At 38.5% G+C, this 17102-nt stretch overlaps 1 protein-coding gene across 1 annotated transcript in view; it reads left to right on the top strand.

Moving 5' to 3' along the window:
* vps50 (VPS50 subunit of EARP/GARPII complex) overlaps nucleotides 1-9260 on the top strand; it is a 70094-nt gene extending 60834 nt beyond the window's left edge. Inside the window, exons 21-23 of the mRNA XM_029443697.1 lie at nucleotides 5332-5480; nucleotides 7754-7850; nucleotides 9237-9260. Of these exons, the coding sequence (XP_029299557.1) occupies nucleotides 5332-5480; nucleotides 7754-7850; nucleotides 9237-9260 (270 nt within the window). The remainder of the gene's footprint in view (nucleotides 1-5331; nucleotides 5481-7753; nucleotides 7851-9236) is intronic.
* Nucleotides 9261-17102: the final 7842 nt, after the last annotated feature.

Below are 17102 nucleotides of genomic sequence, written 5' to 3'. Positions count from 1 at the left end.
TGCTGCATTCTGGATGAGATGTAGAGGTCGGATGGCACATGTAAGTAGTCCAGCAAGGAGGGAGTTGCAGTAGTCAAGCCTGGAGCAGAACTTGCGTCGCCTTCTGGGTCAGTAGGGGATGTATCCTCCTGATGTTGTAAAGTGTGTATCTGCAGGAGCGAGCTGTTACAGCGATGCTGGCATTGAAGGACAGTTGGTCATCCAGTGTCACGCCCAGATTCCTTGCAGTCCAAGTTGGGGAAACAACTGAGGTGCCGATGTTGATAGTAAGGTCTTGGATGGGAGAGCCCTTCCCCGGAAGGAAAAGCAGTTTGGTCTATTCGAGGTTGAGTTTCAAGTGGTGTGCGGACATCCACTGACAGATGTCAGCCAAACGAGCAGAGATTCATGCCTCCACCTGGGTTTCAGACCTGGGAAAAGACAGAATCACTTGAAGGTCATCTGAGTAGCTGTGGTGGGAGAAGCCATGAGAGTGAATGACAGAGCCAAATGTGATTCTGTGGTGCACAGAAAAAAAGAGGAGGGGTTGTCTCAGTTTGACTGGCCTGCCTTGAAACCAGACTGGTGCGTATCAAGAAGGTTGTGCTGGTCGAGAGTTGATTGAAGACAGTACGCTCAAGTATTTAGAAAATAAATGGAAGAAGACAGACAGGTCTTTAGTTGTTCACTTCAGAAGGGTTGAGTGGGTTTCTTTAGGAGAGGGTTCACTCTTGCCTCTTTGTAACTTGCCAAATTGGTGTCTGTTGTTTAGAATCAAAGTCGCCTCTGGGTATAGTTAAAAGTTCTTCTGAAAAGTTGTGTAGTTTGTGATTATCTGCTGAGTGAAGCGTGTGTGCTCAGCCTTTGGCTCTGACTTTGAGATAATAACAATGAATCGACTCAGTAAGGGATTTAATGTCACATGCTAATGACTGGAATTTTCTACTTGTCGATATTAAACTAATGAGTTTTTAGCATGAATGCAGGTAGTGTATAAAAGATTAAATGAGCGAGATTTAAGGCAATTACCCGTACCCTTTTACGAGGACTGCAACAATGGATTATGTGCGTTATGAATCAATCAGCTTTTTCTTTTTCTAGAATTGTTTTTGGTGAAACCAGAGAATGTTTGGGATTATTTCACTATTTCTGCCTGAAAAATGACTAGAAAGAAAAAAGATTATTCTTTTATCAAAATAGTTGCCTATTATCTTTCTGTCCATCAACTAATAGATGAATCAACTTCTAGCTGCAATATGTCTTGTAAATGCAATTCTCTGCGATTTACTAGAATATCCGTGTACAGTACAACCACACACCATGGCGACAGATGGATACTGTACATACATAGAGACATTTAAAAATGTCGTATGCCATCAAGATGCCAGATATAGAGAAATGACATGGACCAATAATCATCAGCCTGCTTTTGCAATGTAACACTGTACTACACTCTACAATGGAAAAGTAATTTCACTATTTATCTCAGAGTGACAGCAGAGAAACTGCTGTTGAGGTTAAAACTCCTCTTAAATATCTTCAGCAGCTGCAGGGTGTAAATCAACCTCTTCACTATAAGTCATGCTATATGGAAAGGTATTCTTCATCCTCAGTTCTTCAGGCCCTTGTGTGATTTTGAAAAATCCATAACTGATGTTAAATTTGTCCAATATGACATTCCTTTGCACGCACTTGGCAATGCAGCTGGTTTACTTTTATCTCGCTGAAGTCATTTGTCATTTTGATCGAGTGTCTTCATGAAGGTGAAGTCATTATTTTGTGCCTTTTAAGGATATCAAACCAAAAACAAGTTACTCGACAGTTCATTATAGTAGGTTATCTGATGACTAGAGACTTGATATCTTTTTCTGTAACGCTATTTTTAGAATTTTCAATCATTCAATTCTATTTTTAAATAGTTTTCTGATAAATCTGAGGATTCCTGCAAGTGCATGTGTGTGCATGTCTGCCAACAGCCACAAAGATAACCCAGTAACAATTGCCAAAGGATTAAGAAGACAATTAAACAGAGAAGTTTAATCTCCCATTTGTTGGAATTAATTTATGGGAAGAAATAAGCTTCCTCATCTCGGCATCATTTACAATTATTTGCAGACTAAAACAGGCAGAAGCATACAAAGTGCATGCAAGTATTTGTATCTCTTATATTAACATGCTACACGTCGGAAAAAAAGATTTGCATATTTATACCCAAAATATTATTTTGATATTTCGGGGCACCAAAGGGAAATTATTAATTACATCAAATCATGTTTTTACCATGATGATGATAGTAGATCAAGCATCTTAAAAACTCAAAACGGATGTGCATCACATTCAATGTGCACACAAAACAGGTGAAATCGTGCATTGGAGCACCTTTTTAAAATGTGTTTCTCGCCTCAGAATTGGAAAAGTAGATGCATTAAATCCCGAATGTCCTGGATGTTGTTTTGTTTTTCCTTTTCCTTTTAAAAAAACAAACCACTTTATGTATTCAGACCAGCCAATTGCTTTTACCTGAAGAATCCCCGCAGAGTTAATATGCAGTTTGAAAGGAAACCAGACATTTCTCCTGACAGTCTTTCAGAAGCCTTCTTTTCCTCTTTTGCATAAGTGTCTATGCTGCAGGGGCGCATTCAATAAAAGGTCATGTCTCCTGTCTAGAGATTTAAAATAGACCAAGCTAGACTTCGCTGTAATGTCAGACTAATGCAACCAAAATGCATTAATTTATAGGAGAATATACTACCAGCGTCACTTCCGTAGTGCAACTAAAGGAAAGAAGTCGGCTTAATAAAGCAGAATTAAAGGCGACACGTTGTAACGTTAAAGAGAACACTGGTTGAAGGTGAAGGGCTTCTTAAACCTGAAGATGTGTGTTATTACATAACCTGTGTAACCTGTGTTCAAATGCAACACACACCCAAAGCAACCATGTATTTTTAAAACTCACAGTTTTGTCTCCCTTCCTCTGAAGTGCATTGTGTGAGTGTCCCCAGCAGAAGCAGATCTAAAAGAGGAAAATATTCAAAGACTGTAAACCTGCAGAAAGAGGAAAGAGATACATTTGCAGTGCAGGTGCTTGTTTTGGCGACAAGTGTAGCGCTACTCTTCTGATATGTCCAATCTTGCGTGGCCAAACGTTTTTACGAACGGCAAAAAAAGGAGAAGAGCGGAAACAATCGTTTTTGAAATTTATCGGCACTGGTTTCAAAAAATATATTGCGTATTCACGTTTTTGTGTATCTGTTGAGCCGGCACATCATTCATACAACTGGCCACCAGACGCTGCTGCTCAACAGCTTTGATCACAGTCCAAATCTTAAATCGTTTGTGCATAAAGTGCGTACTAATGACTTTTCTGGATTAACTCCATGACTCCATTGTCAAATGTTGAGGGCTGTCCTTCTATAACCCTCACAGTGAACAGTGACCCAGCTGACATCGTTTCAAATGTGTTCAATCACAGTGTTCCTTCTTCTTTGTTGAAATATGTTGACACATTCATTAAGTATGACTGGAGGACTGAAGGCAATTACATGAACTGTGTTGTGATGTTGGTGTTGTGGGATACGGGAAAATATAAAAAACATAAATCTTTTTTATTTTTCTATTGTTTTGGCAATTTAAGGCAACCAGCCCACACTTCTTAAAATGTGTAATGCATCCTCTAGAACATGAGCAGCATGTGCAAATCCTAAAAACAAAAGTACTAAATTAAACATCTTCAGTAATTAAATAAATACTTTTATTTTTTTATATATAAAGTGCATCTTTAATTTGGAGCTCCAGTTGTTCCCCCTTTGCCTTGAGTTCAGAATAACTACACTTTCAGCAAGTCGAGCTGTGCAAAGGCCAGAGTGTGGATGCTTTGGTGTGTGTGTGAGAGGTCGTGCTGTGAATGCCCTGCAGGCCAAAAGGACAGAAAGTCTGCAGTGAACAAAAGAATGCTATATACTTTAAGTCCTTTCCATTCTGGTTGCTTATACGTCAGATGTTTGCAGCTAGCGATTCAGACGAACTGTGTAATCACATGTGTGTTCTGGTTCTAAAAAATGAGAAATATCCGCTATGAGCAACGTATTCATAATTAACTTGTTATTATTGCATTCACGCTTCTGACCTTCAAATAGTATCAGCATTTATATTTGCACAGTTGGGAGAGAGATGTATTGCACCCTCCACAGGGAAGCCATTAGAAACCTTTAGCTGTAAATGTAAAAGTAATATAAATTGAAGTGTTAATCTTGGGAATGTGATAACATTTCTATCTCTGACAGATAATGTTTTTTTGCAGCACTGACTGTTTGATTAAATGCAGAGAGATAACTCGGAGGTTGTGGAAAGGTTGCAGTTTTCACATCGTGGGTCTGGGTCCAGAAGAACCATAAATTGTCTATGGAGCTGCAAACTCTGCACTTTTGTCCCGTATCCTGGGCTGTTTATACATCTTATTTTAGTGAATAGATGGCATAAGTCTGTGCGCATCACACCTGCTTTCTGCTTTCTTTCTAGTTTCTAGTTTGTCTGCACTCTGTGCGGTCCCAATGGTCGTCTGAAATAATGGCGCTCGTACACAATATTAGACCCAGATTGCAAAAGGAGTACAGTATGTAAGTGTTTGATATGCTACAGCGCTGATAACTCCCATTATTTCCTTACCTGCGTGATTGCTATTGTTCTCCCAGAGGCCGTTTCAGGGTTTCTTTGCCGCTGCAAGGTGCAAAGCCCTACATGCCAATGTGATTCATCATGCCTTTACAGAAAATAATATGATCTCCCCTCCTGTATGGAATCTCACTGGCTTTGTATGCAGAAATAGATTCCTGTGATTGATGGGAAGGGATTTAAGTTAAAATATATTTTCTATTTCAATTGTTTTTACAATGAAGGGATAAAAGGGTTGCTGGATGGAGAGGTGAAGCAGAGTATATCAAAAGGAAGATAAATGCTCGCTGTTGAGGAGTGTTTGGTCAGCAGAATTTTAGAGTGTGTGTGCTTTGGATGTAACTGGGTTCCACAAGGTTGATTGAATTTCAGATTATGCTTACCTACCAGTCTTCATTTCTTTGCGAGTGAAACATCTGTTATGTCAGGTTAACTGTTGGAGTAACAGCGGGACATACTCTTCCACTGCAGCACCTCCTCAGAAACCATAACAGAATAACACTGTTCGTTACGAATGTAAACTCTATAACAGGGTCCAAGCACCCTACGCAAAGCTAGGTTTACCATCGTGTGCCTCATTCACTGGTTATAAAGTTCCACTTAGGTCTCTGGAAACTGAAATGACACGTTTGACATTTTTGAGTCTGTATGATAACTTGTCTCAACCTGTGTGTCTTCCAGGAGGCAGTGGGGGAGAATGCAGGAGTCCACGGCGCAGCAGAGGACAGGAAGGAGAAGGTGCCGAGCCCCCACCTCAGCCAACTGGTGGTCCTCACTAACAGTGGGACTCTTTATGGGCTAGCACAGAGAGTGGTGGCCACTGAGTCTCTGTGAGTACTCCCTACGAAACACTCCAATTAACATAAACCTTAAATAGTGTGTGTGTGTGTGTGTGTGTGTGTGTGTGTGTGTGTGTGGATAAAGCTTGTTAAATCTCCATATAATTAACTTTTTCTGTTGAACTCTTGTAATCACTTGATACATATTTTCTCCCTGGAGCTGCGCCCACGTTGTTATTTTTTGCCTCTTTATCTATTATATCCACACACACTACAGTAAAGCGCCGCCTTCATACATAATGAAGTTAAACTGTGATCAGTGCGACAAGTCTTGGACCTTGAAAAGTCTGCAGCGTACAAGTGCTTCATAATGAAAGTCTGTAAACCAAGGGGCCCAGATGACACCGCTGCAAAAATGCTGAATAAGCTTACACTCTCTCACACACGTTTTTTTTTTTTTTATGTGTCTGGAGCAGCCAACAAGCTCAGAAGAATAATGAAAGTAAAAGAGCTAAAGTGCAGAGGTGAAGATATTTCTTGGGTAAAGTTTGAAAGGGAAAATCCCCGTGGAGGGGGGGAGGGGGGGTCAGACTTATTCTGGGCAGAACTACATGGAAAAGGAGTATTCTGTCTGAAAAGGTGTTTTTGGAAGAGGCAGCTAACCTTAGTGTGTATTGTGATCACCCGTGACATCTTAAGCGTATGCCATATATAAAACCGCGGACGAACCAAGACGGACATCTGAGCAGAAAATGAAAGATAAGAGCTTCTGTGAGGAGCCCCGCTCGCCGTTATTCACCTTTCTAGCTGCTGTTCAGTCGTATTTATATAAGCGCGATCAGATAATCAGATGTGATCAGATGTGAACTGCAGGGTGGGCTTTTTCTTTCCCAAGGTAAACACAAGCTGTTCCCTGTAACCTTAATGTGATTTTGCTCTGCACCATGAAAAGAATAAATGTCCACTGTGCTCATCTATGGGGGGGCTGGGTGTGTTTGATGTAGTGATTTCAGATTTAGCAATAACCAGACAGCACTTATTAATATTATTATCGCTTTTAATATAAAGTTATCAGTATTCACTGTCTCGCAACATCCGTACAGATGGTCTCTCTGGTCACATCAGATCTGAAACTTAGAGTTTTTGGATAAATCAGCCATTAAAAAGTAAAATAAAACATATACCCCCACCTTTTTCGTCATTAAAATACCCCCCATAAATGTTCTCATTTGCATAAATCTGAAAAACTCCTTCCGCTCAGATTGTTTATGAGGAGAAGAAAGATGTTCAGAGTGACAGTAGTGTCTGACTCTGAGGACCACAAGTCTTGTTGAGTTGTTTTCTTGTTTTAAATCGCTCGGTCCAATCAGTCGTGTTGTCGTTGACCTGGATCTCTAAAGAAATCCCTACGTGAGCCACGCTGTACTGTAGCAGTCCTGCTCTCCGAACTCCTGAACTCAAACAAGCTCCCTCACATTTTTATGTGCACGGTAAAACTTCAAAGGCATCGATTAGCGCGAGCTCAAAGGTCTTCATGTAGTCACAGTGGAACAGTGGTATTAGTTCTGTCCGCATTGATTTCGCTTGGCCCTGTATTTATTTTTCTGCTACTTCACTTCCTCTCACAATTTTTCCTGAGTCCAATCATTGTAAAAGAAAAGCTGCCGCCGGATTTGTTGGTTCTAAATGATCCTTTGCCTTGCGAGGTGAGACTGGAAATCAGAGGTAGTTATCACAGAGTGCAGAGTTGAGACACTGGAGGATCATTTATGTGTGGAGTCTATTCCACTAAATCATTTATTGCATTAAACTGTTATAATCAAGGGAAATAAATGAGATTGTACAGAAATATATCTAGCTATGTAGTTATGTAGTCACATTGTAATATTAACAGAGTTTGTGTGATTCAGGTCCTCTAACCAAAATTCCATTTGTAAGAAATATCTGCTTACATACAAATGAGTTATTTGTTGTAGTTATTCATATTTATTAAATATGGTAAGTTCCTCACCCTCTCATTCCACTTCATGCTTCATTTAATTGTATTTTATTGAGTGTATGACCATGACCAACTTGGGATAGTTCCTTTAGTTTTTTTCTGTTACAGACACTTTGTCATGTTCTGCATTTGATGTAAAGATTTTGCCATGTCTGCAGAAAACAGATTTGGGGGAGAAGAAAAAAAAAGATCTTTCACTCTTGAGTAATACAAAAACAACACATAGTCATTTTGTCTTTATGTGCCACGACAGAACATTTTCCAGACCATATTATTCCACCGCTACACCAAATTAAACGTCTGTTTCTGTTTCTTTTTTTGTCAGCGTGTTTCTGGCCGAACAGTTTGAATCCCTCCAGTCCCACCTTGACACGATGATGCCTGCAGCCAAGAAGCCCTTCCTGCAACAGTTCTATTCACAGGTATACTTGCACCTGCTCTCTAAAGTCTATGTAATTACAGTAACTGTACATCTTGTCGTCACTGTCAGCTACAGTTGGGATTGTACCAAACAACCGACTACAGAGGTACCAAACCTCTACTTATCATTTGAGTACTTATAGCCACGTGTGAGCACCTTTAGGCTGTATGAGGTAAAAAAAAAGACATTACTGTCCAAAAGACCAATGTATGATTACATTGCAAGCTTTGCTTTCTTGGAAAGCCTATTTCTTCTTAGAGACAAATGACCATGTAACTGTGAGCCAGCACCAGCAGCACTATTCTCCATCAACAAAGGAGAAAATTGTCTGTTAGCCATAACCATGACGACAGCTCCTTTCTCGGTCTTTCCTTTTTTTTGTTGCCTACTTGACATTTGAAATGTTCAGGTACACAGACGGGTTCTATTTACCCCAAATATCGAATGAATGTCATGTCATATGATCTCACTTTACATCAGATATTGTGCAATTGAAGACGTTCGACACGGGACTGCACGGTTCATAGCGCTGCCTCATAATGACAACACGGTGCATTCTCAGAGCTTTTCATTAAAGCGCTCTTATTGATTTAGCCCTATCATCAAACAAACCTTACTCTGCTTTCGAAACATTCATCACATTTCTGAATGAGTATTGCTATTCGTTTCACTGTGCAAGTATACTATAGACCAAAATAATATTACATCCAGCCAATTGCAAATATAGGGTTTTTTCAGTGTTATGAAATAGTTTTAGATATATTGCAGACTGCATGAAAGGGATCATTTATTAATTCAAACGCCTCACTGATTCAATAAACATAGTTGCTTTCCACTATTTAATAACACAATGGCAGTATTTTCTCTTCGTATTGACTGGTATTGCGGATTAAAGCAACTAATTGGATGTCAGACTCCACTGCATGAACTTTCACGAGGGCCTCTGAGAATTTTGTTCCACCAGCCGCTGCTCATTTGTTGCTTGACTTGCTGTGCTTGAGCGAAAAACCAATGTTGTGACTGGTCGTATACATGAGCAGGGCAGGAATACCTTTCATCAGTTGACAGCGGAGGTAAAGGTTGTCAATTCAAAGTTCAAGTTTAATAGGATGGAAAGATATTTGAGGGCACGTCTGTATACTGAGAGAAAAAATGAAGACATATTGACTAAGGCGAGGAGACATAATCTTCCCCTTCCAGATATGTATCAACAAGGTGAGTCAACCCTTTTGTTCCAGTTCACGTCATGTAATATTATATTTTACATCATATCAGCAGCATTTCCTTGTGCTCCTGGAAATACCCTCACACCAAACATAAAGTCAATTGAATTGTCTCCTGTACTTATGCATTGGTGTGACGCCAACCTCCTGTCCCTGCCACAAAGGACCGAGCTCTGGACCTGGGGTGACAGAGCCTTCTCCATCGCTGCCCCCCCCTCCCTCTGGAACTCACTCCCCAAACACATCCGTGACTGTACCGATCTCACCATGTTCAAATCTCAAATCAAAACCCACCTCTTTAAATCTGCTTTTAATGTGTAATTTGTCATGTCCCGTCAGATTATTTAATGTTATGTATTTATGTTATAGTTTAGTTCATGTTCAATGTTTAATGTCTCTCAGGTCACGTTATGTTAAGTTACAGTCACGCTTGTCTAGAGTCATCTTGCACTTCCTGTTTTATTTTGAAACTCACCTTCCCTTCTCGTTCCAGGTCACTTAACTTCCTGCCTTTATGTGTTTTCCCGCTTCTGTGTTCGTCTGCTCTGCCCCTGATTGTTGTCACCTGTGTCCCCTTACCTCATGTATAAATAGTCGTGTCTCCCGTTGTCTTGTGCCAGTTAGTCTGGTAAGATTAATTAAGTGTATGGTTGTTGTTAAGTGATAAACTTTGGATTGAAGCTCTTTTGATTTGAGTTGTGTATTTTGGATCCTGTGTGCCGTGGTTTGTGACATAATTACTTCCATGTATTTTAAATGTTGATGTCCTGTTTTTCTTAATGTAATTTATAATGTTATATGTACCTGTAAAGTGTCTTTGAGTACCTTCTTTAAAAGCGCTCTATAAATAAAATGTATTATTATTAATATCTTTGTGTCTTTGTTTAATCTCATTCTTAAACCGACGGCCTCTTGTTGCATTACTTGCAATGATGGCTAGTGCCATTTTCACTGAGCGGACATTGAAGAATAGCATATATGTTCGACTGGAACTGCAGGTCCAGCTTTGCATCAGTGTGCGTCCTTCTTATTCCTCATCTTTCATGTATTTGTTTAATGGCCTTTCTCTTCTAGAAACTGAAAACATCAGTTCCCCCGAGGCCACTTTGCAAAACACAGAATATTCATTGGGGTTTTAATACATTGCATAGGAATAATTTCACATCCCTGATAACAAATGACTCATATCCACTATTCCTAATAAGTGAGCCACGAATGAGGTCCATATTCATACAGTAGAAGAGTGTGAATCACATTAATAAGCTGAATATTTATCCTGGCAAACAAACAAAAAGATTATTCCACATAATTTCATGGGTCTCGCCCTCTCTTGTCCTCCCTTTCACAACACTGCAAACAAAGGGATTTGAGTAGTGATGAGAGCGTCTGTGTATTTCATCAGCGACATTGTCTCACAGATCTAATTGTGTTTGCGCTGTATTCATAGCCTCGCTGCATGCAAACATTTCTGATGAGTGTCTTGTGTTTATATTGTTGGATTATATTATTTGTTGTTGGGTAGCGTTGACTAAAAGCTGTGATTAATGTGAACTAGACTTTTTTACAATGAGAATTTGTAATGTTGTACAACAAAGAAAAAAACATAAGAAATGTTAATTAATCCTTGTGACCTTTGTATAGGTCAGGTTTTGCCTGGACTACCTGGATACCTTCAAAGACTACATCCACAATGGAAATTTGTACATTTTATTTACTGTTTTCTTATTTCTTTATTGTTTGTGCGTTTTAAAACGCACAGACAGAAGCCTGCGAAATTTCATTGTACACGAGTATAATGACAATAAAGATATTCTGAGATATTCTGATTGCTTTAACGGCGAGATCCCCGTGAATGAACCCTGAATTACAACTGAACCAACCCCTCCGATCCTCAGTGTGTGGTAGGAATGAACTGCACTAACTGAGCTAAGCCTGGACTTGAACTTTTTAGTTTTCCACTTGAGCTCTGAAAACTAAGAATCTGAAAGGGACCGATTGTTGTTGTTATCATTGCAATACAACACACTTGTCCTTGTCAGTGGTATTCATACACACTGGGCTCCCAAACGAGACTTATCTTCTGTCTAGAATCCTTTCAGCTAATCCCACTTGCCACATAATAAAAGGGGCAGCGTTATCATTGCTCTTCCTCCTCATGAACCCACTAAGCACTGCACATGTTTGTATCGTGAGGAGAATTCAATATACAAAATGCGTCAATATTTACAATGTGCAGGGTCGACCGTATTCATCATTAGACAAACAAGCTGCTGCGTGTGATTAAGGAACATGTTTGACCTTAAGGTCGAAACAGACAGACATTACTGGACGTTTAAATTACATTAACATTGTATCTATTGATCTTGAGCTCAGGAGGATCTTTACCCTTCAGGGAACACCAGTACTGACAGAACGGAGCACATGTTATGGAGAAAGGTCACTCATTTAGTTCTGAATCAGATATATTCTTATATATTTTTTATATACTTATATTTAACAGGATCCTTTTTGACAACATAATGTAAAGGGCTGAAATAGTTGACAAAGAGTGTTTACAACTTCCAGTGCATGAAAAGAAAAATCTAACATTATCCCAAAGCAGGAAAAATGTCACTTGCTTCTTTACACTTTTACACTTAAAGCCGCCAGAAGAGCAGCCAAACAATGACCCAGAAATGATCACTTGATGGCAAAATAATAAAAGCAATTCATCATAAAAGTATAAGTAGACCTGCTCACATTCTCTGTTTTCTGTTAAAAATGTGTTCCACAGCCACCATTACCATATAGACCAATATTTCACCTACCAATTTGTCAAAAGCTGCCCCCGCATTGCTTTTAGTAATACCATCTGTATACTGTACCTTCCTTTTCAATCACTTGGTCATCATGAGGCCCAGCATGCTTCTTGGCTTTCCGTGTTTCTCATTACTGAGAGGAAAGCCAAAGGCCTCCTGATCAGGGAGTTTAAAGAAGTTGGAGTGAAGGCGACGACAAATGGAGGTTTAACAGGCCCGGAGCAAACCTCAAACCGTGACGGCTTTTCTTTTAACGGCAATTACGCACTGCCTTTGCTTCGTTCCCACACTGACAGCTTGTATGTGTGTGAGGGGAGAGACAGAAAGTACATGTTCTGATATATTTTCTAATACGAGAGTACAAAATGAAGGTGTACAGTAAAGCGTGGCAGAGTGGTTTCTCATTATTACTGATAAGCTCATCCCAATGCAGCTCCACCGCACCAACCTCCTCGTGTGCTATAACTCTCATATTGTTGATTGAAAGCTGGACTGCAGGACTTTTACATAAAAATGAACGTCTCTTACATCACGCCCTTGCCAAAACAAGGTCACACAACGCTGATTATCACCGCCGGGGAAAGCACTCTGTATTTCACAGTACACCGGGTGTCCTGGATGCGTGGCGACTTTCCTGCACGTACGCTTGAAGGTTACCTCGTCTCAGTGTCCTCGTCCCCTCTTCCTCGTGCAAATTATTTTTACTTAAATCCGACTCTGAATGCAGAGTTTTATTTTTTCATCTGGAGCATCCACTCAAGAACCTTTCTTGAACGCTTCTTAGGATTTCCCGCCACACTCCTAACTGTTGCTCCGGCAATTTCGGCACTCCAGCTTTAATTAAGGTTCATGTGTGTTTACTAAGAGGGGATTAGTTCCCCACTCAGTAATCTCATAGCTGCTCGGATTCATTGAGAGCTCCAGCAACAGCACAGCCTTTTCAGCCACTTCCAAATATGTTTTCTCTGATTGCTCAAGTGGTTTTTATTGCTTTACATGTGTGTGACTAATAAAAGTCTTCCACTTTATTGATGCAATTACCTCTCGCTAAATTTAGTTTTCCAAATTGCCACGGGACTGTAGATGTTCAAAGTTTCCATTAATCTAGAAACTCTCATCTATGTTGACTTTGAGGTTGTTTCAAAGGTCATCGATGAACTTGGAACCTCAACTATGAAAATAAGATCCAAGCTGTAAACAGAAATGTAATTATCCTTAATTAATAACATCAAATACGGAAAGGTTACATTGGAAACAGCCCTTCCAGCAGCACTACTGAAGAAACACACAATCTGACATTGCTTTTGGCAAAACAACAACATCCTGTCAGATCTGGATAGATTTGGAGGAGATGAAGATATGTTCCCCTGCAGACTCCTGTCATCCGCTTCTCTCACACTTACACCTGCCTTGAAGCACTTTGAGCAAGATGACCATCAGCCCTCTTGATTGCCTGTTTTTCTGTGGCGTTCAGGATCGACCATTTTTGATCTTGATGTTGGTATTCCTGAGGGTTCAGGTGTGTGCTCAGGGGGAATGAGACTTACATGCAGACTGAGCTCAGTGCTGTGCTAACTGAGCTCTGACAGGTTTTTTTGTAGATCTCCCGGTGGATACCCCGAGGATGATAAAAATAAATCATCCCTTCCAATCCCCCGTGGGCCTCAGCTAGTATTATTTACATATTCAAATCAACCGCAGGATTAACTTGGAGTATGCGTCGTGAACTCACTAAAGCGGATGCATTAGGCATCTGTCTTGTACATGTGCTCGATTGCTCCCCAATTATTTAAATATTTGCCCTCGTGGCAGCCTTTTCTACCTTTTGAGGGCAGCAAAAAGCAGCCGTGTTAATTTCCTCCTCAAAAAAGTGAATTGCTTCCATGAGGTGCACACACGATTATGGAAAATCCCATGAAAATCTGATCCTGCGTAACTTAATCTCTGTAGGTTTGCTTCCTCTGAACAGATGCCTATCTCCGTCGTCGGTAAACTTCAGGATGCCTGGGTTTATCATTTCCCAGTTTTATTTCTCATAGTTGTGGGTTCTTGTTCACTGATGTCAATCTCTAATCTTTTCTTCGGCAGACATTTCAAAGACATTTGGAGTGAGACATACTGTTGCTCTCTGGACTTGATTTGAGCTTGCTGCAGTATATTACTGGAGGGGAAAACACACACTCTCTTTAAAGTGTGTGACTTACAGCCTACAGGAAGTGCTTTGAAGTACCATAGTCTGTTTAGGCTGTTTATGTTGAGGATCTATTTGTGCTTAGAGACGTTTTTATGACAAACTATACGATAACATTTCAATAATCACATATCGTACAGTATGACTTTGTATCACTTTTTCATGACATACTCTGCTATGACCTTTTTATGACATACTTTACTATGACTTTCTTTATGACTTTCTTTATGACTTTCTTTATGACATACTTTACTATGACGTTTTTTATGACTTTCTTTATGACATACTCTGCAATGACCTTTTTATGACATACTTTACTATGACGTTTTTTATGACTTTCTTTATGACATAGTCGGCTATGACTTTTTTTATGACGTTTTTTATGACTTTCTTTATGACTTTCTTTATGACATACTTTACTATGACGTTTTTTATGACTTTCTTTATGACATAGTCGGCTATGACTTTATTTATGACGTTTTTTATGATGTTTTATATGACTTTCTTTATGACATACTCTGCTATGACCTTTTTTATGATTTTCTTTATGACTTTCTTTATGACTTTCTTTATGACATACTCTGCTATGCCTTTTTTTTTAAACTTTTTTTATGATGTTTTTTATGACTTTCTTTATGACATACTCTGCTATGACCTTTTTTATGATTTTCTTTATGACTCTGCTATGACCTTTTCTCATCGTTTTTTCATCGTTTCATCGCTAATATGAGGCTTCATCAGGTTAAGTTACAGTCATTTTATTACAAAATTCCCTCTTTGTAAAGGGTTACTACTACTACTACCTCCTATCACTCTCATGTAGGAACAGAACACCGACAATAGAACCTGTACCACTGGCTGACGATTCATATTAGCTTTAGCTGAACTCTTTAGTTAATTAATGTTGTTTGTTTAATCTTGTTTTTAAAACTTGCTTCAATCAATCAATCAAGCTTAGAGCCTTTCATATAGTTGACTGACAAGCAGAAAATAAGGTAGTATGAGAAAAACAACAAAAAAGACAATTTCAAGACAATACAGATGTAATAAAATCGAGTGAAAAGCTGTAATAACAATAGTAAAACACTATTAAATCAAGGAATCTATTTTATCTATATAGCTCAATATCACAAATCACAAATGTGCCATCTGTACAGCACATGACACCCGGTGTCCTTACACCCTTAAAGCAGATAAGGAAGAAAGTCTCGTTTATCTTTGATCCATATCTATTCAATTCTTCTCAATTTCATTTCCTTCAGTTCATTTGAGAAACATGTGTAACCAAGGTTTTAAAAAGTTCATTGTCTTTTTTTCTTTTGTGTCTCACGTACGCACGTAAAAGAATACAACATTTGTAAGAATACCGATATTCTGTCTCTGATTTCCAGTCAAAGCTGTGTCTCTTCAAACCTCACATGAGTTCACACAGCAGGGGTAATAAAACTGAAATAAGTTAGTGCTGCTCCTGCTGTGCTGGGACCGCTCATAAAACGTTTGAGCACCGTGGAAAATCCGAGTACACAGCCTTTGGATGGAAGGGAAGCTTTGGCCGCTAACCTGGCATTTAACGAGGCTCCGTGGTCCCTTAACTTTAAGCACTTTGGTTTTTCGGCTGTGTAAAAGAATTACAACACTGGTGAACATCCGAATTTCTACACAGTAGATGTTGAAATATGTGGCTCTAAGGTAATGCATGCTTGCATTTTAGCCGCGAGGGATCAGAGATTTTTGTAGGCTGACTAAAACAACAACTTTTTCCAGCGCAGATATTCAGTATGGCTGCACATTACACATTGTTGTGCAACGTGCTTCAACGGGTCGTATTGTGAAGGAATTTGATTGACAATATTGTCAAATTACAAATGACCTTTATTATTACACTCAACAGAAGGTTGATTATACTTATCAATGTCCTTCAATTTGATTTTACTCTTTGAAAACCTCACTTTGCAGGCTTGTGTAAATATGAATGTTTAAACCGAATGTTTAAACACTTCCTGCATTTTAAGAGCATTTGAGGATAGATTAAAATATGCAGGAGGAATGAGACTTTTCAGTAATGTCAGCGAGGAATACATTTGTTAATATGTTCAACACTCTGCCAATATACAAGCAGACAAACAACTTAAAGTGCACTGATGTGTTCTGCCTCCCTAGGATCTAGAATATTGCATTGTTTGAGAAATTATCTTGACACTGTGAATAATTGCATTTCTGCTGGCGAGTGCTGAAATATCTGTCAGAGATGAACCGTCACAGAAATACAGCAAAGGACGGAAACACATTGTTGTTTCACAGAGAAGCCTCTCAATTAATCATTTCCCTCACAAATCTCATTGTCTCTTTACTATTAGCCTTGTAATATATATTTTACTAAATGCTTTTATTCTGTAAAGACTATTTTAATTCGGCTATTTATCTCTTTACTTTAACCTTTTAATGGTGATTTGTTATAACAATTTGAATGCCACTTTTAACTAATTTAAATGATTTCATTCTGTAATGTTCATTTTTGCTATAACTGGTTTAACATTGATTCATTTATAACTTCGATACATTTTCAGAGTGTGTATTTTTGAAAAACTTGAGATCAAATAGAGACTGTGTTACCACGGGAACAAGAGGAAGTTCCTCTGATAAATGTGTTTGCATGTTCTTTACACAATTAGTGGAAAAGTGAAAGATTAACGAATATTGAATATATGAATTCCAATGTTATTTTATACTATTTTAATTATGTTATTTTATATTATTTTAATTATGTTATTTAATACTATTTTAATTCTGCTATATTATACTATTTTAATTCTGCTATTTTATACTATTTTAATTATGTTATTTAATACTATTTTAATTCTGCTATATTATACTATTTTAATTCTGCTATTTTTTCTATTTTAATTCTGCTATATTATACTATTTTAATTATGTTATTTAATACTATTTTAATTATGTTATATCATACTATTTTAATTCTGCTATTTTATACTATTTTAATTATGTTATTTAATACTATTTTAATTCTGCTATTTTATACT

The sequence above is a fragment of the Cottoperca gobio genome, chromosome 11, assembly GCF_900634415.1.
Source record: "Cottoperca gobio chromosome 11, fCotGob3.1, whole genome shotgun sequence".
Taxonomy (NCBI): Eukaryota; Metazoa; Chordata; class Actinopteri; order Perciformes; family Bovichtidae; genus Cottoperca; species Cottoperca gobio.
The sequence above is the reverse complement of the archived record's forward strand: the minus strand, read 5'-3'. Positions and strand labels throughout refer to the sequence as shown.